Source organism: Chenopodium album, chromosome 25 (genome assembly GCF_948465745.1).
Source record: "Chenopodium album chromosome 25, dcCheAlbu1.1, whole genome shotgun sequence".
Classification (NCBI taxonomy): Eukaryota; Viridiplantae; Streptophyta; class Magnoliopsida; order Caryophyllales; family Amaranthaceae; genus Chenopodium; species Chenopodium album.
In genome coordinates this window covers 36,016,142-36,041,648 of record NC_137858.1, presented here as the reverse complement: position 1 = coordinate 36,041,648, position 25,507 = coordinate 36,016,142, and the positions used below count along the sequence as shown (strand labels likewise).

Sequence of the window (25,507 nt, the reverse complement as noted above, 5' to 3'; positions counted from 1 at the left end):
AAAACGTACTTAGTACACTCAAAACCTTAGCATACAATTGACTTTATCTCAAAATGCATGGTTGAAACATTCGATTCCTCAAGTCCGTAACAATTACAAGTGTATTTATCAACCCAAAGGTATAATGTTAAGCTCATCTCACAGCGTCCAAAAATTGCTTTCAGAATTTCCTTTCCCACAATCCTCAATCTATATTAAAAAATGTTGCTTCCTCTTTTTAATTAATTGAATAAATCATTGGCCTTTTGGTGAAGATATTTAGTCTTCTTTATCACCTTGTTCAATTCTTAACCAAATACTTCCATCTTTCCTTTTTTAAACAACTCATATACAAGCGTTCCACAGAGGCGATGAAACTTTTCTCCAACAATTCTGGGCAAATGAGTTTCTCAATCCCCTCAGTAGTTCAACAAATTATAAAATGTTACTCCTTTTCTCCTGTACAATTGCACCCTTACTCGTAACAAATATACATTCCCACCTCTATATCTTTGCGTTGTTTCAATGAATACTACGAGAAGGGGGGGGGGAGGTTGAATTGTAGTATGGTAGATTTGTCAAACTTTTTGCAGAAATACAAACATTAAGCTTAAGGAACTTAAAGTGCAAGAGAGATTTTACGTGAAAAACTCCTTCATCCTAAACAAGGATAAAACCACGACTACAAGGGATGTTAGGAAAAGATACTTCACTACAGATCGAATAGGCCAATAGGGCAATGGCTTGTAAATACTTTGTCCTGTACGCCAACTCTGAAACTTCAGTTCGTGTGAGATAACTCTTCTCTTTTGTATTACTTTGTCCAGTGCCATCTTGTTCCCCGTGGAATCTTCGCAAGACAACTCAATTATCCTAATCAATGCATTTGATCACACTTAAACAATCAAACACTTATTAGTCCGTAAATAAGTTAAGTTGTGTCATCATCAAAATCATGTATAAGGTAACACTTTGGATTATAGTGCCTTTCATTCTCTAGTTTATTAGCACTATACATAAAAGTAGAAAGAACATTGCTTCTTTACCCAAATAGCCAACCTCAGCATGGTTATAATTCAAGTATTGTTTGTCTCCCACACCTCTAATAGATCATAAGTCCCCCCTTATAGCTCCTCCAAAAACTTTCTGTAACTCACCACAAATTTCATCTTTATAAATATTTAATCAATTCATACCCAAAATCATTATAAGATCTCCTTAATCGAATTTAATCAAGTTTGACGCAAACTTTTCCTCTATCTTGGTGTTAAAATTAATTTGATAAAATTGCAAGTCCGCAATAATATGAGCAATGCGTGCCACAGAGGCGTCTTAATAATAAACAATCTATACATTTTTTGGTGTTTATAGTGCTTCAAAAGCAAGTGATGAGAATCAATCTTAGAATCCCTTGAAACCGGGGAGAGAAACTCCCTTTTTTTTTAGGGTGCACACGAGGGGCAAGCCCCTAAGAAAGAAAGAAACGAACAAACAAACAAACAAACGAAAATAAACTAAAACAAATAAAACTACTCGCTAAATACTCCATCCTACTCAACTAAGCAAACTTAGTTCAGCATTCTTGGAAGCATACGAGCACGAGAAACACCACTAAGGTCCTCCAATAAAATAGCAAGAAGATCCTTCGGGACCGCCTCAAAAAGCACCAACTTCGACTCCATACGAACGCCGTAATTAACAAGCCAATCCGCCGCCCTATTTGTTTCTCTATAACAGTGACTCAACGAGACTACCCACCTTTCTCTTTGGATCATAGCCTTGCATCTACGAATGATATGAGCATAAGGCGAAGTAGCAGCCTAGCAGGACCATCCTCCGTAAGCATCCGCAACACAACTTCAGAATCCATGTCAAGTTGAAACTCCCTCAGTATGCTTCTAGTATATGCCATTTGAGTGATCGAAATACATTGAAAACACATTGAACTCTTGACCCTTGCGGTAGAAGCTATCGAAATACATTGCGCGGCCAAAACCCCCAATTTCAAACCTCCTTCCCGCCAATTCATTCCACCCAATTTCATCGTCTTCCTTCTCTTTCTCTCTCCTCAAACACAGCAAAACCAGAAAAAAATGGAAGCATCAACCCACCAAATTCCAGAAAACCCTAGAAATGTCTACCACATTGGAGGAATCCCAGTTGAATTCCCTTACAAACCGTACGGTTCGCAGCTTGCATTCATGGGTCGGGTCATCTCTACGCTTGATCGAGCTCAAAGGGAAGGCCATTGCCATGCTCTCCTTGAGTCTCCTACTGGTACTGGAAAGTCTCTCTCTCTCCTCTGTTCTGCTCTTGCTTGGCAGCTTCATCGCGGCAAAAACCCCATTTTTCAGCAGCAACACTCTAAGCCTGATTCTAGGGCGGCTTCTGACCCTCTTAATCATGGCGGCGGCTTCGTCGTTGATTCTCAGCTTTCTGGTTTGTTTTCCCGCTGAAATTGTGTTTTCTTGTGTTTGTTCATTTTTCTGATTCTAGGGTTTTTGATTTTTAATTTTACCCATTTTGATTTGAATTACTTTGGTGGGGTTAGGGTTTTTGAAGTTTAATAATGGTAGTAGGGATTGTGGGTTTTGGGTGAAATGCTGAAAATTTAGATGTAAATTTAGTAAAATCGATAATATTGTACTTCAGTATGTCCATTATGGACTATTGGGTGATCAATTTTCTTGAGATTTATGGGTTTTGTTTGTTTATTCACTTATTAATGGTCTGAAATCTGTCCTTCACTCCTCTGGTTCAATTCGAAGAAGTTTGGTGTTGTGGATTTTTGGAAGTTTAAGGTAGGGTATGTGGTTTTGGGGTGAACTGTTCAATGATGACCTCTATCCTGTTCTATTAGGAAGTTTATGACAGTTGAGAACTATTTGTCAAACTCGAGCTTCAAATTAATTGATGCAGATAGAAAAAAAGCTAGTGGCAAGAGCAAAAATGATAAGAGTGAAGGTTATGGCCTTATGGGTAATGAACAGAATTTTTATTTGAATCAAAGTTATGGGTTTTTATTTTATGTTGTTGATGTTAAAAGTTTTCATGGAAGGGCTTAGGGAAACTATTGCTTTTTTTTTTTTTAAGCATCTGACACTCAATTTTTAACAATGAAGCTGCTAGGTGGGAAGCATAGAATGGAATTGTGTGCAAAATAACTGAGCCTTTTTGTCAAATGAAGTCCTTTTAAAATTGGAATCTACATATACCTTATGATATACGCGTGCATTTACCCTGTTGTTAAGTGATTGTAGAGGTGGATACTCTTAACATTTTTTAGTTGTTTAAGTTGCGACAATTTATGTTCTCACCTCTGCTAGTGGTGAAGATGCTTAGATGCCCCTTACAGACATGTTGATAAATATGAATTGATTTGGATACTTGCTTCATTAATGATGCTATGTTTAATATCCTAGACAAGTGTTTCGGCTAATTATATGTTTATAAAGAGTTGATCAGTTTTTCCTCCAGAGACTTCAACACCAGAGACAGCTCCACCTGCAACAAATACTACCAGTCAAATCAAGAAATCATTGCCCACCATATATTATGCCTCGTAAGTGCGGTGTGGATGTTCTTTGCGATCTTTTTCACGCAGTCAATTATTTCCCGTTTTCTGCGCATAAACCAGCAGTTGGGTTTTAGCATTATTTAGTAAAGAAAGTTCTATATCAGATTAGGGAACCCTCAATTGATTTTGAATGCACACCTTGCTTCTCAAAATGACTAGACATGTTTGACTTTTTTGGTCAGATCTTGTCAACCTAGACAGCTATTGACCATAATTGTATTTCTCGTCGCTTTTCTGTGTGTTTATTATTGAATTTAATATTGTATATTATAAGGGGTTCATTTTCCTGTCTCTGCTTAACATTAACAATATATTTGGCATGCCATTTTACAAAGCATACATAATTTTTCTGGAGCAGAGGCCTCATTGCCAAAAGAAGCTATAGTCCTATAGAAAATTTTTCTATATGCCTGCAGGCAAGTTCTGTTCTTAGAGAATAAAATGATAAAACATAGTGAATAATTCCAGATACCAGATTAAAAAAGTTGCACCATATTGCAAAAGTGAGTCAATTCTGAAACCTGGACATTTGTTTCAGTTTCCGGACCAATTAGTTTATGTATAAAACATACTCATAGCGACTATGAAGAGGATGTGGTGAAATGTTGTGATGGTGATCTTGTGTATTATGTGGTTGGAGCTAATAGCCGTATATATCCTAAATATTTTTTTTTCTTGTGATTGCTATGGAACATTGTTCATCTTTATTGGCAAAGGCAGCAGGGTCTTTTAAGGGTTATTCAATTGGGGAGATTCAGAGGAATTTAATATATTTGTTATTTGTCTTTTGGCATCTCTTTAAGAGTACACAGTCCTTTTCTGTAAGCTTTTTCTTGATTGATCAATGTAATTATTTTTTCTTAAATAAAATAACAGAAAATATCATGAAGAGGATTGGATGAAGACCACATATATGATTTTATATATAAAAGTGGAAGGTGCCTATGGCAGATTCTCACTTTTTTGTTTGCTTAGAAATCTCAAAAATAAATAAACATACCGGAGCTTTATAGGGAGATGTATTATGTATTATGTATTTATGTACATTAAATATGGATGGATGAATCAAATTATAATTTTTTTGCCCAAGTAATTTGTGCTGATTATCAATTTATCTGTAACTTTATTAGGAGAACTCATTCTCAAATTACACAAGTTATTCGTGAATATCGGAAGACAACTTACAGGGCCCCTATGGCTGTTTTGGTAAGTCTTACAATTTTTAAGTTTCTGCTGGCAACTTATATTTATTTATTTTTAATCTATTTAGGCCGAGATACCAAATACTGAACTCTGAATTGGCTGAAAAAGCTCCTTGTTTTTCCATGCCGTCGTGTCTATCTTGTCATCTAATGCACTTGCTCATTTTGTAGATGAAAAGTATTTTTTTTTTTGAGAGCATGCCTCTTTTTTAATGTATAACTTGAAGACTTGATCTGATTTGATGGAAAATATCATGATTTCAATGTGTTTATTTGGTTTAATGGCTGTTGGGTATGCTTCGTCCTCAGCAATTGGATTCCCAGGGTTTTTTTTATTGAGTTTGTACACTAGGGATGATGGTAGAGCCGGTAAGCTGGATGGTTGTGGTTCATCATATGATATACCTAGCTACATAGAACAAATGCATGCTCGTTTGGTGGAGAATGTGTAAACCTTTTCCTTACTTCTCACGTTTTTCCAGGGATCTAGGAAGCATTATTGCACTAATGAAAAGATACGTAATGGAGACAACCTAGATGAGGAATGGTGAAATTTCATTAATCCAAAATACGTAGGTTAATTCTGTATTCTTTCTTACTTCCTTCCCCTAACATGGAGATATGCATTTTTGTGTAGCAAGTTACTTCTCGAGAATAAAGAAGCTGGGTGTCCACAATTCAAGTAAGTAATTTTCATGGTTCCATGTAGATAATCTTCACAGTTTCTGAGCTTCATGTCTGTGCCCTTTGTCTGTGCAGAAATGCTCATAGAGTTAAAAGTCATCCATCTCTCCAGAAAGGTGGCTGTCATGAGGCTCATGATATTGAAGATCTTGTTAAAATTGGAAAAACAGTTAAAGGTTAGTTAGCTTATTCAGTGCTTCAGCTTTTTTTTTTTCTTACCCTTGTAGTCTAGCCTATATTCCTGAAATTTTCTCTGAAATAGAACAAATGTCTTTCCATTTGCAGGTTGCTCATATTTTGCGGCGCGTTCATTGGCTGTTGATGCACATATTGTTTTTTGCCCGTATAGTTATATTACCAATCCAATTATCCGAAGAGCAATGGAAATTGACATCAAGGGAGCTATTCTTGTTCTTGATGAAGCCCAGTATGCTTATAACTCTCATCTTGACTGCTTTGTCTCTTTCCCACTGCATTTATGATCATGATTTCTTGATAGGAGTCTGTACTCTAGTCTTTTTTTTATGTTGGTAAACATACCAATTTCTGCAGCCTTGCCTCTACATGTGTAATATATTGGAAAATAAAGAAAATTTGTTTTGTTTAATGCTTCAATCTCCAATTAAAAATACAAGCTTTTATTGTCATGTATAAAGGAATGTGCCTCAATTGTCAACTTTTAAAATTTTTTTCTTGATATCTTGCTATATGTCTTATTCATATTTTCTCCCCGGTCTCTACAAGGTAAATGCTTAACCAGTTATCACTTATCAGTTTGAGTTGAACATGTCTATGAAGCCATATTTAATTTATATTAAGCCTGAAGTTATGTCTGGTAACTTAAGCGATTATGACGTTGTACACAAAAATACAAAATGCCATATTACCATTACTTCAAATGTGGTTTTAATTTTGTTGTCTTCAGCAATTGGGTTGGGTATGCTTCTGACATTAAAATTCAATTGATGATACATATGCTTCCTGTGTTTTGTTATCATTAGGCCACATAGCTGACTTTATTTGAAATGAACGAAGAAATGCAGGATTATGATTTCACAAGTACTTGATAATTATGATTCTGGGTTTGTTTTATGTAATAATAAAGGTGTTCCTCTTGGGAATATTACTGACCTGTAGTTGTTTTAATGGTGGTCTGACCAAGCTAGAATATTAAAGGATAGTGATACTTCTGTGTGATTCCATAGGTTCTGTTTATATGTTGTCACCAGTATCGGTAGTTTTTATAGAGAAACCTCTGAACTTATCACTTGTTGAAACTTGACAGTAATATAGAGGACATATCTCGAGAAGCTGGTAGTGTGGATGTTGATGAAGATGCTTTGCATAGTAAGTGCATCTCTTACAGTATACTGCTTTTATCTTTATCATCTGTTACTAAGTGCTCCCATACTTTATAAAAGAATTGCAGATGGAGCTAGGTCAGCTCTGTGGAGGTGACGCACTGACATACCAGCCTCTGTATGAAATGGTCCAGGTGATTGTTTTGTTTTTAAGCATATAAATCCATTTAATCGGATTGCCTGATTAATTTTTTCTCTAATCAATTATGATGGCTGAGACTTGTAGGATGTTTTAAGCTGGATGGAGCGCCGAAAAGGGGCCTTAGAAAAGCGTGATTTTCAGCGCTATGTCTCATGGTGAGTAGATTATTCTCTTTACCTCCTGTTTTCAAGCTTAGTTTAGTATGACCAAAGGTTGAAGAAGAAAAGAAGACAAATATGTGATTCAGTTCTCGATTATTTTGATTTATATATCTGGTTTACATCAGTGTATAAAAAGGGTGCCTAGTCTCACCTGACTACCTGAGGCGCATTTTAGTCAATATATATATATTTTTAATGTTTATACAGTGTGTCTCACTTCAAAGAAGCCGCCCAAGGAGGTGTGCCTAGGCGCAGCAGGACCTCTATTGCTTTAGTGTGCCTTGAGCTTTTTTATACATTGGTTTTATGGTTTACACTAGACTATAAACATGCCTTTTCCATACCATGTGTGTTTTTTCTATCTATTTATATTTTTTGATAAGTGATTGTCACCACGCAAATCAAAATCATGTTCAATTGTTTGCATTGTACTCATATTGTAAATCATTCTTTTACTTTCAAATTTATAACAAAATGCTATGAAAGTTGAATCTTGAATGTGACAATCGGTATGTATACCCCCTACTCACAACAAGGGCGAGCCATAGGGAGCTACCTTAAATGCCATAGCTTGTATTTAGTCTTAAGTTCTTAACCATCTAACATTAATTTTTTTTGCTCTAAGCCTCTAACTCATATCCTAAGCTCTAGTACAAATGCACTATTATTTTTAACATTATCATACATATAAGGAGTAGGGTGTTTTAACTAGTCATAAATAATTCTAATCTATCCCAAAGAAAAAACCTCTTCAAATACTAAAGTAGGCTATTTGACTAGTGTACGTATCCTTAAACATATTTTCCCTTTCTAAAATAATCTACTACATCAAAGTCTAAACAATCAATTATTTTAGGGGTTTGTCTGAGGATACTTATAACCATCTTGGAAAGGGAAGAGAGGCTTACTTTTAAAACATCCAAAATAGTAAGGAGCTAATTTATTTTGATATAGTGAGTTTTACCCTGCCTATTAAACTATGCTTCCATTGTATTTCAAATGCAGCTGGACAGGGGATAAGGCTTTAAAGGAGCTCCAAGAGGCTAGCATATCACAACAGTGCTTCCCAATCTTGCAAGAGTGTGCTGCTAAGGTCCATATCTTTACTGATAAGTTAGCTCTTGATAACCAAGCTGCTGCTTTGCTAACGTGTGCAATCCATTTGTTAAGGCTATCAAAGCTGCTTCAGACACCGAGTCAGGGTTAGCTCATTTAAGTGGCATGTCAGCAGTAGCATTGGAAGGTAATTACTTTTGAAAGTTCTTCTGCTTTACTGATCAGATTCTGTCAAACTCTAACACGATATGTTTTCATCATTGCAGGTCTTTTCTGCTCTCTTAATTATTTTTTTCAGAAAAATGGGCTTCACATAAATGACTTCCAACTTGCTGTACAATGCATCTTCAAAAAAGACACTGGTGAGATTTCTAGATGCTGGTTTATAACATGCAATGTTGATAAGTGATGGAAATTGTTATCATGCATGAGGAGACCAGTATATGGTGGACTTGCATTGCAATTCTCTGGTTTTGTTGGTTAAATAACATTGACATGCTGATTTCCTTAACCCTCAAAGATTTTGAAGGCACAACTTGTATATAAATATGTATATCTATTATTTTTATGTGGTCATGTACGTGTCTTTGCAGTGTGATACTATGCCACTAGTTCGATGGATTTCACCCTATCAAATGATATTTTGCTGGCAAGCTATCTTCTTTTTCTGAAGCATTGAACCTAACCCCCTCTTCTAGCTAGGATGGTGGGGGTAGGCTTGTAAGTCTGAGGTTAAGGATTTCAAATTATATTAAAATTTGAAGGTCTACAAATATCGAGTTAATTCATTTTTTTCTTTAACATTTCAACTAAGTGAATTCTTGATGTCTTCTTAAATTGTTAGCTTCATTCCATCTTGTAATTTGAGCATCCTTAAGTCCTCAACAAGGAAAAAAGAATAAATTGTGCCCTCGAGCATATTACATTCTTTTTAATGTTGACCTAAAAAATGGATCATCATAATAAGGATGGTGTTTTTCTCTATATAATGTCTAAAATCAGGAACTCACTTCAATTTAAGATGAAATATAATAAAATACATTGCCAACACATCTCCAAAATTGAGAGGTGACAATTTTACAAGGACTTTCTTTCACTACAATATCCTGAAGCCTGTCTTCCCGCGAATCACCATCCTTATTTATACTGCTTTTAATTTTTCGACTACCTGGGGTGATGATCACCACCAGCACTTCACATCTCGGTGCAGTGGAACTTGGTGAAATAAGCTCTTTTAGAATCAATCTTGAACCCTGCTAGAGGTTCGTATGTGGACATAACTGCCCTTGCAGCTTCCAACCCGTGATTACTTGCTATCTGGCAGAGAAAGGCGGATTAGAGGAAGGAGGGGAAGAAACAAAAAAGAAAGATGGGCATAAATTAAAAGTCAAAGTACCTGTAGATATATATGTTTTTTCTTGATCTACCAGTAAAAAGTAAAAACCCATCTTAATATATGCTTGAACACTTTTTTATTTTTTTCCTTTTTTGATACATTATTATGAATAAAGTAATAGAAAGAGGAATAAATCTTTGTTTCAAAAGACAAAATGTATTTGGTAATAGTTAAGTAGTACATTTTGGAACAGGCTGTCACAAACTCACAATGATTTAGAGGAGTGAGACTTGCCAAAAGAGAGGATGTTCTAGTTTTTTCTTGACTTGGTTGATGATGCTCCAACAATGTAGTATGAGATAAAAATATCAAATATATTATGAAACCTACAATTATCATCCCCTCTCATCTTTTCTCTATGAATTTCTTCTGCATGTGACTTTGACCATTTTGTCAATATATCTTATTGCGGTGTTGCTATTCACATTTCAGGTAGCTGGACACTTACTTTCAGTTTGTGGTGTTTGAACCCAGCTGTTGTATTCAGAGATATCACTGAACTTTCATTATCAGTGATTTTAACATCTGGGTAGGTTTTTGCATATTTTGCTATTAGCTGTGGTTAATTTATAATCTGTTGCAGTCAGTCGTACAGCAACCACCCAATAACATACTTTGGGCCGTCACTCTTGAGTTTATGTTGCTGCTGGCTGAATACTTTGAAATTGTTTCTCCTTATCGGGAAAATTATTTGGTTTGCAGTTGTAGTTGAAAAGTTCACTAATTCAGTTTGTGTCAATTAAATCCATGATTGCATATGTGCCCCTGGTTGAAGTTAATCCACTCCTTGAAGATGCCTGCTTGCCTTTTTCTTTGTTTTGTTATATTGTTTGCACCTCAGGAGCTTGGCTCACTAAAAGCTGAAAATTACTTGTTTCCATGAGCTCCACTCATGTCAGTAACTGGACTGCTTTTTTGATGAATGCTGATGATGAAAGTGGCAGTGAATCTCTTAATTTCTACATTTTTTATTTGCAACTTCTCGTGGTTGTTGTTCTGTTAATAATACGCAATGTTTCATGATTTTTTTTTTAATTTTTTTTTATTTTTATTTTTTGGGTAATATCAGGACTCTATCACCAATGAATTCTTTTTCATCTGAACTTGGAATCTCATTTGGCACGCTTCTAGAGGCTCCACACGTAATTGACGTTGAATCTCAGGTATAGTCTGTGAACATGTCGTGTCTTATTGGCCGAGTCCCTTTATCTCATGCTTTGTTTTGACTATTGTTCTTTATTTTCCACAGGTTTGGGCTTCAATAATTTCTACTGGTCCACATGAATATCCCTTAAATGCTAGCTATAAGACAGCCGATGCATATGCGTTTCAGGTACTTAGCTAATTTATTAGTTTCTTTTCCCTCCATTGCTATGAAGTCTAGGTCAATCACATCTATTTTGATTCTATTGTGAATTGTTATGAAGGATGCTGTTGGTAAAACTTTGGAGGAGCTGTTCAAGGTTGTTCCTGGTGGTTCACTGGTGTTTTTCCCAAGCTATAAGCTAATGGATAAGCTTTGTAAGAGGTGGATTGAAACAGGCCAGTGGTCTCGGATGAATGCTAGAAAACCCGTCTTTGTTGGTAATTAATCCTGTTCTGCAAATGGCAACATAAAAAATTCAATGTTATGTTATTGGATAGTATGTGTTAACTACCTGGAGGGCCTCTTGTTTTTGTTCTTAATTTAAATGCTATTTGGAAGAGATATTTTTTGAGAAATCCCGGTTTTGCACTACTTTAGGAGCATAATCTACAAGATAATTGCTAATATCCTATGACATGCAGAGCCCAGAGGAGGCAGCCAGGAGGATTTTGAAGCTGTTTTGAAAGGTTATTATAGTGCAATTCGTCCAGGCACTAAGCCAGCTCTTGGAAAAAGGAGAAAGGCAAAGAAAGTAAAATCCAATTTGTCTACTACAGCTAATTCAATTGAGGAATCTAAGGAGGGGGCTGCATTTCTTGCTGTTTGCCGTGGAAAGGTGTGTGACGATTTTTATAGTTATCCATCATTGTTCAGTCCCTAGTAAGAATGACTTTACCCTTCACCATTACAGAATTATAATGATAACTTCTCGCTGCATGATACTACTATGTCTATTACGTACATGTGTGTGTGTGTCAATATGTAATCTTGCAATGACCTGGATATATACTTAAAATAGTTGGTTACATCATATAGGTCTCCTATGCTAGCTTCATAAGCACCTTGGTATTTATGCTAATTTAATAAGATAAAAGACCTTTGCACCTTATGTGGTAAGGCGTCAACAACTGATCTGTAAGATAATTTTGAAATAAGTACCACATGACTGTCAGATTTACTACTAGAGGAGATTAAAACCCCGTATCAACCATTTTTTTACAGAACCCTAACTACCCTAGCTTATGATCACATATCTCTTTCACCTTTTCTCAAAATTCATTTCTTAGACATTTTTTAGAAATATATTTTTATATATATAAGGTTTACCTTGCCTACTAAAGGCACACACCTTCAACTTGTGTATAGGTTCCAAGGCCGTTTGCACCTTGGTGTGTTTTGCACACTTCTAAGGCTATAGCTTGGTAGATTTGGTCTTTTGTTTGTGATTAATTTTCTTGTGTATATTATTTCTAAATTCTTTTTGCTCCTTGAATCCTTGGGACACAAAATTATAAGAAGGCTAATATTCATCAAGCAATCAAAGCCTTAATCCCATAAGTGGGGTCAGCTACATGAACCTAAAGTGATTATTTCGTATAGTCATCCACTAAAACTTCCTCCTCCATCCCTTACAATCAAATACCTTATTCTCATGCAAATTCATATGCTTCATATCCTTCCTAACTTCTTCCAACCAAGTCATTTTCGGTCTCCCTCTACCTCATTGAACTTCGCTATGATCCTACTCTTCAACTTTCGTACTGGTGCACCCTGGGGTCTCCGTCTTACATGTCCGAACCAACGGAAGGAATGAAAGTCAAGGTCAACTCAAATTAAGAAATTTTTTAGTTGAAGCCTGATCACAATAATGGGCTCCTCATGAGATCTGGCTGGTGCTTGATGTGCTAAAAGGATATTTTATTTCAGTCTTACGAAATCTGGCTGGTGAATGTGCTAAAAGAATAGTTTTATACGAGATTGCAATGAACTGATGTTAGGGAAGAGGGGCAATTTAGGGAGTAGAGTTACAATAAAGTTGCTAGGAGAATTTAGTTAGTTTGTTAGGGAAATGTTCTATAAATAGAGCTAATTAGAGAGAGGTAAGCATGTTGAGTATTGTTGAATGCATTAAGTTAGCTTTAGAGGGCTAGGTTGGGAGAGAGTCCACTTCTTGAATGTGGAATTAGCATACAAAAGTGCTGTAATTCAGTTGATTAATCAAAATGCATCATCTTCTTCCTATGTTCTGCTATCTATGAAGCTCAAGCCATGTTAATTCATAGCAAAGATCTGGGTGGTGCTTGATGTGCTAAAAGGATATCATATTACAGTCCTGAGATCTGGCTGTTGCTACCAATGACCTTTTTATTTCTTTTTTAAAAAAATTTGTGATTGTTTTTGAAGTTAGATTGAGGAAAAGCATTTCAGAACAATAGAACATCTTTAAAGGGTCTGTTCCTAATAGTCTAAACCACATTAAGGCATCTCGTGAAATTTGTGGTTGAAGAAACACAGTGAGTTCTTTGGTCCAATACTTCTGTTTTCTTTCTTTTGCTCTTTTGTGGGGAAAGATATCTAGGTATACTTTTCTTTTTATTACCTGGACTGAGGAAATATTTACTGAGGAGATAAAATGATAACATAATATCAAATAAAAAAAGGAGAACACTAAAGTAAACACTGTTGAAGAAGTTAAGGAGCAAATTACATGTTTTTTCAAACATGAGTCAAATCGCAAAAGTAATTGACCATGTAATGGAAGAAACCTGCCTTTTCTGCCTTTATTCGTGGTTTCATAGCAGATAATCCTTAAATCCCTGTGATGGTGTTAGAACCTGTGGTAATCCCAATGGCCAGCACATCAACCAGAAGTGAAAACATTAGCTATCCTCTTTTTGGTGATTATATTTGCAAGAAGCAGATTCAAGAATGACTTTGATGTCTTTTCATATTTTGTTTATAATTGATGGCTGCTCTTCTAAAGTTCTAATGCTCATAACTCTTTATCACTTGGTCCATAGTACTGATCATCCAGTGCAAAGAGCTCATAAAATTGATCTTATGGGGTGATTCTCTCTCTAAGTGTGAGAGAAGATAACTATGATTTCAGCCGCAGCTAGTTAATTTTTATCTTGCTTTGGACCTTAGCTCCTGACGAAAGCGAAGCAGGAAAGATGGTGGGAAGAATTGTAATAGTCATAATTGTTTGGTCAAGTCTTCATGTCACCATTTGCAAGTGCTTCCTTTGAGGGTGGGGTGTTTTTCACAATATTTTGTTGTTGGCACTCTTTTAAAGAGCAGGCTTTCTATTATTGATCAATGGTTCTTTCTTACGTTGATCAAGTCGGATTTTCTTAATTTTTGGAATCCGTGTATGTTAAATGGTTGAATAATTCTCCAGTTTTTATTTCTAATGGAGTCAAAAAACTCACTATTCTTTTGATTAGACATTTAAACTTCGATAGAATTAATGGCTAACTGATTAACAGATCAAGTATAGATAAAAAACATCCTGAGAAATATATATGCTTATAGGGTAACAAAAATGCAGAAATTAAAACCTTTTGGGAAGTTCTCTAAAAGGTGGGAAGTTTCTTACCTAGCATTCCAGGCTTGTGAAATTTCCGCAAAAAGTTTAATCTAGCAGTTATGAGCAGTTCGTAGTAAATCTACCTTGGGGAAATCCCAGTAACTGGGGTAGGCTGAATTCTACTATTCAACCAAACAATTACTGAATCAGACAATTTGTTAGGCTTTTTGTAAATAGTAGGTGACTGTTGCATTTTATATATAGGGTCAGCTTCTGTTTGAACGAAGGTTAGGTGATTTGTTGTTGGTTGCATTCTTGCATTTAAAAATTCTTTCCTTTTTAATTATTCATTTAGCTCTGTTTTTTCATAAGATGACTTTATTCTGTCAGAGTTCTAGTATAACAATGTATTAACATTATAATGCTGATGTAAGGGGACAAATGATCCTTTCAAATTGCTGAATCTTGGTTTTTGGCTGTTGGCTATGTGTGCAGGTTTCTGAAGGAATTGACTTTTCAGATGAAAATGCTCGTGCTGTGGTATCCTTTTTGAACTATTTCAAAATTTTATATAAAGTAGATTATGTGTAATGATTACGTAGATTATGACTAAAATGAGCTCAATGTATATTAGTTATTTATTTATTGCTATGAGAAATTCCTTCTTTATACTAATATTTGTGGGGATGTATCTTCTTCACTGCTCCAGATAATTATTGGTATTCCTTTTCCAAATATGTAAGAATTTTTAGTCTTTTCTGTCTTAATCGAACTGGGTTTTTTGGTTGTATACCAAATTGAGATCATCAATTTTGAAATCTTTGCAGAAATGACATCCAAGTTGCAGAGAAGAAGAAGTATAATGACACATATAAATGCTCCAAGAATCTTCTAAGTGGAAGTGATTGGTACTGCCAACAAGCTTTCCGAGCACTGAATCAGGCTGCAGGTATGCAGGGGTATACTAGAAAATGAGCGTCAATTAATCTTTATGCAGGGATAAACTTGGGGTATATAAAAGAAAAGGAAACATTTTTTTTTTCTAGATGTTGCACAAAGGAAAGTTCGGTTTCAAGCTATATGTACTGCAATGTTATTATAGATCAACAGCATTGGTTTTCAGTTTAATTTAAATAGCAAGGTTACAGATGAACTAAAGCATCAATACATGGTGTGAAAATCCTAAAAGTCCCATAGTCTAGAAGCATAATCTCCTTGCAAAATAACATGCTAAAATGTGATTGTTGAAGAAGCCCCTTTAAAAACTCCAGCCGCTCTCACTTACGGGGAATTTAAGTCAATTAAACCCGTCCCTCCTTCCCCCCCCCCCCCCCCCCCCCCCCCCTCCCTCTTTCTAGTTACAAGCACCATACTATAGCCAGCCAAAATATTTTGCTCCTAGACTTCAAATTCTTGAAAAGGATGGACCCTTAGTGGTGAAGGATGATTGATTTCCATGGTTGGCTGTATGATCCTGTGATCTCTCTTAATAATCAGTATTTGATCTTCCTTCCTAGAAGGTTTAATTGTCTTGAGAAGCTTTATTTATTAAAGTGTTCCTACCAATCAAAACTTCTAGGAAGGCAGAACCATTTGAGAAACTAACAAGCATCAGACAACAAGTCTGAGAAACATCCTATTTTCTGATCAACTTTTCCATTCAATTTGAACAATCTCAAATAAATTTTTTTTGCTCTATTGATTTACTAAACAATTTCACCTATACTTGTTATCTTGGAGGCTTAGACTGATTCCTGGTGCTCAAGGTTAGCTTGAATGGACTTATGAGCCTGAAAACTGAGGTACTATTGTCTGGCTCTCGTGACCAAAAATTAGGCTGCTCGGAATGTGTCATGATTCTTAATACTACCTCCGTTACATATTATTTGCAACGATTTGACATAAAGTAGAGAGGGAAAGTGTCTAATCGTTGCAAATAATATGTAACGGAGGTAGTATGTGATATTTGAAGATCTTTTGGTGTTTTGGTTTTATCTGCTCAATATATGATTGCATTTTTGTGGCTTATTAAAAGCAAGAGATCTCAAAAGGATCACTCAAGCAGTAGTAAGTAGTTAGCAGAAAGATGAAAAAGAACCTTTTGTTGTTCCTCTATGCGTTTGATGTATGTGTGCTTGCGTGGTGTGTTCCTCTGTACGTTTGATTAGTCCTCTGGAACACCGGACAGTGGTAGGTTTAGTTGGTACTGGTCAGGCAACAAAACTTGAGTGCTGGATCACTTGAAGTAATTATATTTCGATGGTTAACAGATGTGTCCGCAAATTTGAAGCATAACGAAATCATGTCCCTAAATGTGCTCACTTTTCAAATCATCATATCATTTATATTGTTTCTTTCAAAAAAAAATATCATTTATATTGTCATGTGGCTATATCTTTCTATTCTCTTAGAATCAAGTATTGGCTCTAATTGTTTCTTTATAGGTTTGTATAGGTTAAGTCTACCTTGCTCTCGGTACTATAATTTTTATAAACTAGCTGTTGTAATTCTTGTAACCAAGGGTTTACCATGTGATATTTACTCTTTCATTTGCCTGATGACAGGCAGGTGTATCCGTCACAGGCATGATTATGGGGCAATCATATTCTTAGGTAATCTTTGTCTTCTTAGTTCTTCCCGTTGGTTTATTGCTGCTTTAATGTATTGGAATGGGATTGAGGTTTATAAATGAATGAGCAAAAAGGTATGATCTGGTTTGGAAAGGGATGAAGCAGTTTTATTTATTGTGCATAAACTGAATATTATGGACTCTATAAATCTGTGTGAAGGTTTATGTATGAGTAGAGGCTGCATCATGTTGTTTCTGACAAGATGGAAGAGTATCCCAATGCCTTAAAAAGAAACTCTTTTTTTCTTGATCGAGATAAAATAGATTCTTAACCATAAATGTTGTAGCGTAAGATAAAATCTAGTTTATGGAGTCTGTTTGTCTTTTTTTTTTTTTCCCCTGGCTGTCAATGTTTGTCAATATTTAAAATATATCATACTCTCTCTGCTCCCCTTTGTTTGCTCCATTGGGAGACAGTTACTTTCTTAGTTTTTGGTTGAAAGGAATTGTCGAAAGAGAGAAGTAATGGGGTTAATGGACTGGTTGTGAGAGAAAATTAACTTTTAAAAGTTGTCATGTAAAAACCACTGCATTTAAAAAAAAAAAAAAATGCAAATTTACATGTGAGCTTTCTTTAGTTTGAATCTTCTAAAATTCTTTGATTTAGTTAGGAAGAAAAAATTTAGACTAACAGCATGATTTTCAAATGTAGAACTATTGCCTTGGTGTAACCCATAAGCATGATTAATACTACCTCCATTTCACAATACATGCAATGTTTTGACTTTTTTTTTTATTTGTTTATTTTTATAATCTAGTTATTTACTTTGACTACATTTTTTACTTGTATAAAAATTAAATTATAATAAACCTCTGTTTTTTTTAATTGCACAATTTGGGTTGGCACAAAGTTTATGAAAGGAATGAAATAATAAAAGCCCATGTGACTACAAAGAAGAGAGATTAAAAGTGAGGTTACAAGGGTATATATCAAATGTGAGTAAGGGTTAAATAGGTACTTGGTGTATGAAAGTATACCCATTAGAGAAATGGTGCAATTGATATGCAACTTCCCTAAAAGAAAAATGGTGTGATTAAATAAAACAGAGGAAGTATAAAATATTCTTCTATTGGTTTCAATGTATATTTTCAATATATTATCGTTCCATAATTTCTTACTAACTGATAAAAAAAAAAGGATAATGGTCATTGTTGTGTTTTTACAAAGTGAAAAAGTCAAAATATTGCATCTATTGTGAAACACAGGTGGTATATTATTTTGCGACCTTTTCTTTATAAAACATTAATTTATACGAAGTAACCTTTCCTCACTCTCTCTTTTCACCTGGTTTGAACTGAAGACTGGCCTTGCTTTTCTCTCCTTTTAGCCTTAAAATCCACTTACTGTTTCATATTTTTTTTCATGTCCCTACAAAACACTTAGTGGTAAAACTAGTTTGTTGCAACACAGGTCACGGTAATAGAGGCAAGGTCTCACTTGGAAACTGATCTTTTACTACGCTTAATGTTCAGTGCATATATTTAATTTGTTTTGTGTTCTGCCTCCTGTATCCTTGTTGTTAACTCCTTCCTATCTTGGCATGTTTTGGTAGTAAATATATCTTGTCTACGTTATACAACTTTAGATAATGGCTCTTCACTTACTCCCTTTCAGATGAACGATTTCGTGAGGAAAGAAATACGATCTACATTTCAAAGTGGCTAAGGAAGTCAATCAGAACATATGAGAACTTTGAGACATCAGTTGAAGGATTGAAGTCCTTCTTCTCTAACATCAAGGTTAAACAAGATGCTTTATTTGATGTTACATTTGTTGTCTCATTAGTTTTGTATATTTACTTTCTGATATTTCACAGGAGAGGGTTGGCAACACCATTAAGTTACAAGATCCTCTTGCTGATTTAGAAGGTAATCTTCCTGATGCTTCAGTCAAAGAATCCATAAGACTGAAAACTCAGAAATCAACCAATTCACAAGTCAGTGAAATGGGAATGGTTTCTGGCAGCATGAAGATGCCATCTACTGGACTTTCTCATTGTTTATCACGCAAAGCTGGGGGTATCTCTGATCATACGACAATAAGATCTCAAAGAAACAATGGAATCCAGGAACCTTTATCAACTCATGTGGAAGATATTGACAACCAGAAAGAGATTGACAAAGATTGCTATAGTTTGGAGTATGTCACATTTGATTCTTGTTTGTTCTATATTCTGTTACACAGTAACACTAATACTACAGAAACAAAACCTAAAGCCTTATTCCCAAAAGGATGGGTTCAGCCACATTAACAAAGAATCTATGAATTGGCTCGTTACATCTATAATTGAGATTATTTTTATTGTTTGTTAGTAATATCTTGTATTTATGTAATTTTTTCTACCACATATCTACAGTGCCATACATAATTTAAATCATGGATTCTTGAAAATATATATTTTGGGCAAAAGTTTGATGTAAATAATATAATCCATATTTTTTTTCTTCAAAAAAAAAAAAAAAAAAAAAAAAACAATCGAAACCTTTTGTTATCCACATATAACTGAGTGTATTTTTTTCTATGGGAAGTGGAAAATATATCGGTAATGTTCATGCTGTGTTGCCGACGTTGAAGTCAACTTGAGCTCATATTCCAGTAATGAAAAATTGAGCTCTGACCCTTGCTAACCATCTTCCTCTTCAAGCTACTGAAATACTACTCTCTGAATTGCCCCTCCCCCTCACATTGATGCTTATCAAATTTCCTTGAAATATTCAATCTAAATTGATTCCTAGAGAAGTCTTATTTTTTGTGCTAAATTCCTTTGCATGTGAATTATTCTCAGTTTACAGTAGTCATTGGCAATGTTTACTCAGGAGAATGTTACTGACATGGTTTCCTTCATTTTCAGGTGCTGTGAAACACCTTGCACAGCTAATTTTGAAGAAAGGCTAGAACTTTCTGTTGTTAAGGAGACTCCTGTGGCTGGAAACTATGCTGTATTTAGTCCCGAGCCTTTCATGAACGAGGACAATTCTTATTCCACCTTAATCCAGGCATCTGAGTTTGATCAAGCCCATCATGTGTCTCTAACAGATTCAGCTCAATCTCCTTCAAAAGTGACGTGCGCTGAAGTCACTCCAGAAAGGATTGGAAGGGGAAATACCAAGGAGTTAGCACAGGAAATAGAGTCATCTGCAAACTTGAGTGTTAATTCTCATGCACAGAAAAGGAGGATGTTGCTTAATATACAGCAGATGAACACCATTCAGAAAATGAAGTTTGATGTGGGGAATGCAGAAAATAGTCAGGACTTTAGAATGATGGATTATTCAGAGTTAACTGACAATTCAAGTCAAAGAACAAAATTTTCTAAGGTTAGTTTATCAGCATGTGAACTTAAGCCTAGCGCTCAACCTTCTGTGGTAAGTGAGGGTAATATATCTTCCAAGAGTGGGGGTTTCTGTACGGATCAACTATCACAAATTTTTTGCTCACTCTGCAAAAATCCACTTGGTCTTCCTGAAAACAGCTTGTATGTCACATGTTTCTTGACTTCACTATCAAAAATTATTTTGAGTAATCTTTCTAGAGGACATGGGCCACAAAGTCTACAGACTTCACCATCTCTTGTGCCAGTTTTGATAGTGGATATATTATCAGTTGATCAGCGGCTTTATAATAGGAATAACAAAGATATTCCAGGTCAGGGTATCTGGTGCCAAGAAGATGGATGTGTATACAATTCCATATTCTGCCCTTTCTGCATTTCTACCAACCATTGTCTTGGAGTGCAGATCATGGCTGCTGATGCATTAAACACTCAGTTAATTGGAAAGGTAAGGCTATTGGCGGGTATTTTGCTTACAACTTTGATAGTTGGCTCTTGGCTGGGGTATTTTGTTATGCCCTACACCTGATAATTGTGGTATTTGACTTCATATTTCCTTGCTTTATACAAGGCCGACTTTGCTTACTAATAATTATGCTTACCACAAGAACATGCAGGCTGTTACTTTTGTGATTTAACCTCTTTAATATATGTCACTCATCTAATTTTTGGGAGGGGAGGCAAGTGTGACAGAAACAGTCTCTTTGCTATCCTGTTCTTTCAAAGTTATTCAGTTATTTTCTTTTGCGCAGATACTCTTCTACTATGATCGTTTGGAAGTTAAGACTTGTCTAGGATCGGAGAGCAAGGTATTTCACTGGAACCTCTTGTAGTTCTTTTTGTTTTGAGGGCGAGGTACTAAATTTGTTTAGATTTGTTGATCCCGTCTTTGTTAGTTGTGATCACAAGGAATATGATTCGGATATTTTTCTAACTGAATTGCTTCCAGAATTCTGAGCGTTTTACCTGACATGCTTGTAGGATTCTTTGATTGATAACAATTTGTGCGGAGATCAGACAGTTGATATAAATTCTATTAAAAAATATGAATATCAATCTCAGCAGCGCAGTCCAGGAAGCTGGAAATTGATGAAAGCAAAGGTGTGAATTGCATTCAAATGGTCCTTGTTTAGTTTCTATTGTAAACTTGTTTGATTTTGCCCCTCTATATCTTGCAGTCAAGACTACTAAAGAGGAGCCCTATGTCACAGTCATAGACGAAGATTAGTGACTACTGTGTACTGAACTACTGTCTACTGGGCTCTGGTTAAGCTAGGCACTGTACAGCACATGTATGATACTTCAATAGAACATTTATTATTGACTTTTAATTAAGAAGGCGTAGTTTCACATGTCAAGGGCACATATTTTTAGTTGGGGTGACTTGTGGTTGACTCGAGTTATGGTGGCTTTTAGCAGTGGGTTGGGTCACTTAGGTGTGCCTCTGATTTGTAAAGTTGAGTTTTTGGATATATTCTCTTGAGGGGATGCTAACATTTCTGCAAGAATTTTGTGTAAAAATGTATAGTAAAACGGAAATCACCAATGTACAGAATGATCGAAGTTGTAATGTCTCAGGCTTTGTATAACATTTATATTGCTAATTGACTCAGTAGAATATTTGGTCGTCGTTTTTTGCTGTTATTTTTTCCAATTGGCAGCTTAACCAGTTCAACATCTGCCGCTTCAAAGTTCGTTATGGGTTGTTGCTGGGTTCTAATATTTGTAAACAAAGAAATGTTCGAGTCTTGGAAATACCGAGAAATGTTCATATTTTTTAATGATTCCTAGCCTATTGAGCAGTTGCAGTGAACCAGTAATTAAGCTTTGGAAACTGCTACTTGAAGTAGCAGTTGCTCACTCACTGAACCGATTAAAAAAAAAAAAAGATTCTTTCTCCCCTTGCTAATGTAGACGATTTACTCGGTATTAGAAATTTTTGAAAAAGTAGTTGTATACTTGGAATTGCAACTTTTCGTAGCATTATTTAGGAAAAGTGTTCACAAAATTAAGGACAAAAATAATTGTTACAAACTTACAATAATTGATATTGAAGCAAATAGATGACATTTAAAATTTATTTGATATACTAGCTCGAACAACTTAGTATTTGATTTGTTTCACGTTCCTTATATGGTTGTTCATTCATGTTTACAAGCTCATAAAATTTATTCAAGCTAGAACTATAAAAATAATAAGTTATGCTAATTATCACGTCTTTAAGAAATTTATAGTAAATATCACAAAAGATAAATATAGTGTATAAGTATCAGAATGGGTTATTTCTAATTTTCTTTTATAATATTAATAACATGTATATTTATTTCTCATTTACCTCTTGCTCGTTTATAGAATTTGTTATATACACCCGGGTGTACTATACACCCATAAGTATTTGATCTCATTTCGATGATTTTTTTTTTTCATTTTATCGCCAAATGAAAAACAAAAGCTAACTTTAAATTAGATGGGTGTACGGTACATTCGGGTGTATATAACAACCTCTCACTCGTTATTATGGCTTGTTTATAAAGTAGCGCATTTATAGTACTATAGCTCGGTTGAAGCTCGAGAGTGAATTAAATTAGATGCTCGTATGCTAAGCTCAGACGACAAAAAAAAAAAAAAAAGACCAAGCTCGAACAAATCACAATTAAATTTTGATTGAGAGGCTCGCGCAAGCTCATGTGTTTTTTGTGAAGCCTAGCCTGATCAACTAGTAAAGAGTTTAATAAGCTCAGTGCAAGGGGATTAAATTAAGCAGAGAGAAGAGAAGAGAGTAAGGAGAAGAGAGGAAGAAAACTTGATTAGTTCGAGCTCAAAATGCAGATGTATTTCTTACATAAAGAGGCAACCCTAGTAGAAGAAAAGTATATATACTAGAGGACAAAACTTCCTAACCAAATAACAGCTAATCATTACACAGAAAACAAAATAACAGCAACAATAAGAAAATATTCTCTCCAGCTGTCTTCTCTTCATAGGAGCAGTTGGCTTGCATGATTAGAGGCATAATTAAGAAGGGATTATCCTTTATTACCCCCCCTCAAGCTGAGTGGTGGATGGAGTAACAACACCAAGCTTGAGCAAAAGATCATTATGCTGCTTGACAGGAAGAATCTTTGTTAGAACATCAGCTAACTGATCCTTAGATGAAACATGTTGAGTAATCAAGGCACCACTTCTGACCATATCCCTCACATAGTGACAGTCGATCTCAACATGTTTGGTTCTTTCATGTAAAACGGGATTGGCAGCCATAGCAATTGCAGCTTCACTATCACTTTTAAGCAGAGTTGGAGCCAAGGATGTTAGACCAAGATCCTGCAGCAAGAATTGTAACCAAGTCACTTCACAAGCTGTTAAAGCCATTGCCCTATACTCTGCTTCACCAGTAGAACGAGCCACTAATGACTGTTTCTTGGCTTTCCAAGAGATGGGAGAGGAACCAAGAAGAACACAATAGCCTGTAGTTGATCTTCTTGTATTGGGGCAGCTTGCCCAATCGCTATCAGAGTAGGCAGTCAGCTGCACTGCAGATTCTGCAGCCAATAGAATTCCTTGAGTCTTAGTGCCAGCCAAATACCTCAGAAGCCTTTTGGCAGCTTGCATATGCACTGATGTAGGAGAGTGCATAAATTGACTCAAAATTTGGACAGAGAATGCTATATCAGGTCTGGTCACAGTGAGATAGATGAGTTTTCCAATCAGTTGCTGATACATAACAGGATTTGGCATTGGAATTCCTCTATGAGCATAGAGCTTGAGATGAGAATCCATGGGCAATTTTAAAGGTTTCACATCAAGCATTCCCTGTTCCTTTAAAATATCAGTGACATATTTTCTCTGAGAGACAAATATTCCTTGATCAGAGTGATCTATTTCAAGGCCAAGGAAGTATCTGAGCTTTCCCAAATCTTTCATGTGAAAGTGAGTTGATAGAAGAGACTTAAGAGAGTTGATTTCTGCTGAATCATTCCCAGTGATCAAAAGATCATCAACATACACCAAAACTGAGGTAATTGAAGATGCTGTATTTTTGGTGAAGAGACTATAATCTGCCTTTGATTGCTTGTATCCAAAAGACAACAAGGTTGAAGATAGCTTGGAAAACCACTGTCTAGGGGCCTGCTTAAGCCCATATAATGACTTCACCAGTTTGCACACCAATTGATGTTCTTTTGACTGAGTTCCATCAGCATTCAATGTGATCCTGCTACCAGCTGAGCTGTAACCTTGGGGAAGAGACATGTACACATCTTCCTCCAATTCTCCATGCAAAATGGCATTTGTAACATCCATTTGAACATTGATCCAGCTTTTCATAGCAGCAACTGCAAGCAAGGCTCTTACAGTTGTCATCTTAGCAACTGGAGCAAATGTTTCCATATAGTCAATGCCATATTTTTGTCTATTTCCTAGAATCACAATTCTTGCTTTGTGTCTCTCAATCTCTCCATTTGGCTTATACTTGGTTTTGTACACCCATTTGCTTCCTATTACTCTCTTTCTAGGTGGAAGAGAAGTAACAACCCAAGTATCATTCTTTTCACACTGATCAAGCTCCTGATTCATTGCATCTACCCAGCATTGTTGTGAAACAGCATGTTTGAAATGAATTGGATCAGTATTCTCTGCAAGAATAGTCAAGAAACAGTGAAAGTCAGATGGTATTACTTCCACAGCCAGATTTGAAATCTGTCTGTCTTTTCCTATCTTTGGAACAACATAATCTTTCCACCATCCAGGTTGTTTAGATGTCCTGGTACTTTGTCTTGGTTGTGGTTCTGGATTTTGGTCTGTGTTTGTGGGAACAGGTATAGGGTCATTTGTGGAGGTAGGATTGTTTTGGGATGGTGAGAGAGGAGGTGAGGTGGTTTCAGTATTGTCATCATGTTGTTCTGTTTGTTGCTCAGCAATGTCATCATCTAACAGAGTTTGAGCTGGGTTGAGATGAAAATTTGAGGCAAGAAAGTTTGGGAAAGGTTTCATGTACTGGTCAAGAGATTGAAGCTGAAATGGGAAAATTGTTTCATGAAAAATTACATCTCTAGAGATGAAAATTCTTTTGGTTTGGATATCAAGCATTCTGTAACCCTTTTGAGTTACAGGGTAACCTAGAAACACACAAGCAACACCTCTAGGCTGGAATTTGTCCTTGACAAGAGTAGGATTTGCAGCAAAAGCCAAACAACCAAAAACTCTTAAATGAGCATAACTAGGAGAAGTTTTAAACAACATTTCATAAGGATATTTGTTGTTCAGAATAGGAGTTGGCAGTCTATTTATGATATGAACTGCAGTCATAATAC

The 25,507-nt window shown here is 35.7% G+C and overlaps 1 protein-coding gene across 2 annotated transcripts; it reads left to right on the top strand.

The window, feature by feature from the left end:
• The first annotated feature begins 1,822 nt into the window (after positions 1-1,822).
• Positions 1,823-21,818, top strand: LOC145613219 (uncharacterized). 2 transcript variants are annotated; one of them, XM_081668281.1, is made up of 28 exons: positions 1,823-2,418; positions 3,457-3,541; positions 4,687-4,762; positions 5,241-5,305; positions 5,396-5,440; positions 5,518-5,618; positions 5,728-5,869; positions 6,728-6,789; positions 6,864-6,937; positions 7,030-7,100; positions 8,112-8,199; positions 8,277-8,349; positions 8,429-8,524; positions 9,991-10,087; positions 10,628-10,721; positions 10,808-10,891; positions 10,986-11,142; positions 11,347-11,540; positions 14,730-14,774; positions 14,944-14,972; positions 15,062-15,183; positions 16,799-16,846; positions 18,479-18,603; positions 18,681-19,003; positions 19,716-20,643; positions 20,948-21,004; positions 21,177-21,296; positions 21,374-21,818. In XM_081668281.1, exons 1-28 carry the CDS (start codon positions 2,073-2,075, stop codon positions 21,410-21,412), a joined length of 3,786 nt encoding a protein of 1,261 aa, XP_081524407.1. In that variant the 5' UTR covers positions 1,823-2,072; the 3' UTR covers positions 21,413-21,818. The 2 variants fall into 2 exon arrangements, with proteins under 2 accessions (XP_081524407.1, XP_081524406.1); XM_081668280.1 differs by having other exon boundaries at positions 3,445-3,541.
• The last annotated feature ends 3,689 nt before the right edge of the window (positions 21,819-25,507 follow it).

What these genes read in the sequence shown, in the direction of transcription:
- LOC145613219 (XM_081668280.1), top strand. Translation starts at nt 2,073, where the DNA reads ATGGAAGCATCAACCCACCAAATTCCAGAAAACCCTAGAAATGTCTAC. An exon ending in TAGAAAACCCGTCTTTGTTG is followed by an intron (nt 11,143 to 11,346) that starts GTAATTAATCCT and finishes TATGACATGCAG; the next exon opens with AGCCCAGAGGAGGCAGCCAG. An exon ending in AGCACTGAATCAGGCTGCAG is followed by an intron (nt 15,184 to 16,798) that starts GTATGCAGGGGT and finishes GCCTGATGACAG; the next exon opens with GCAGGTGTATCCGTCACAGG.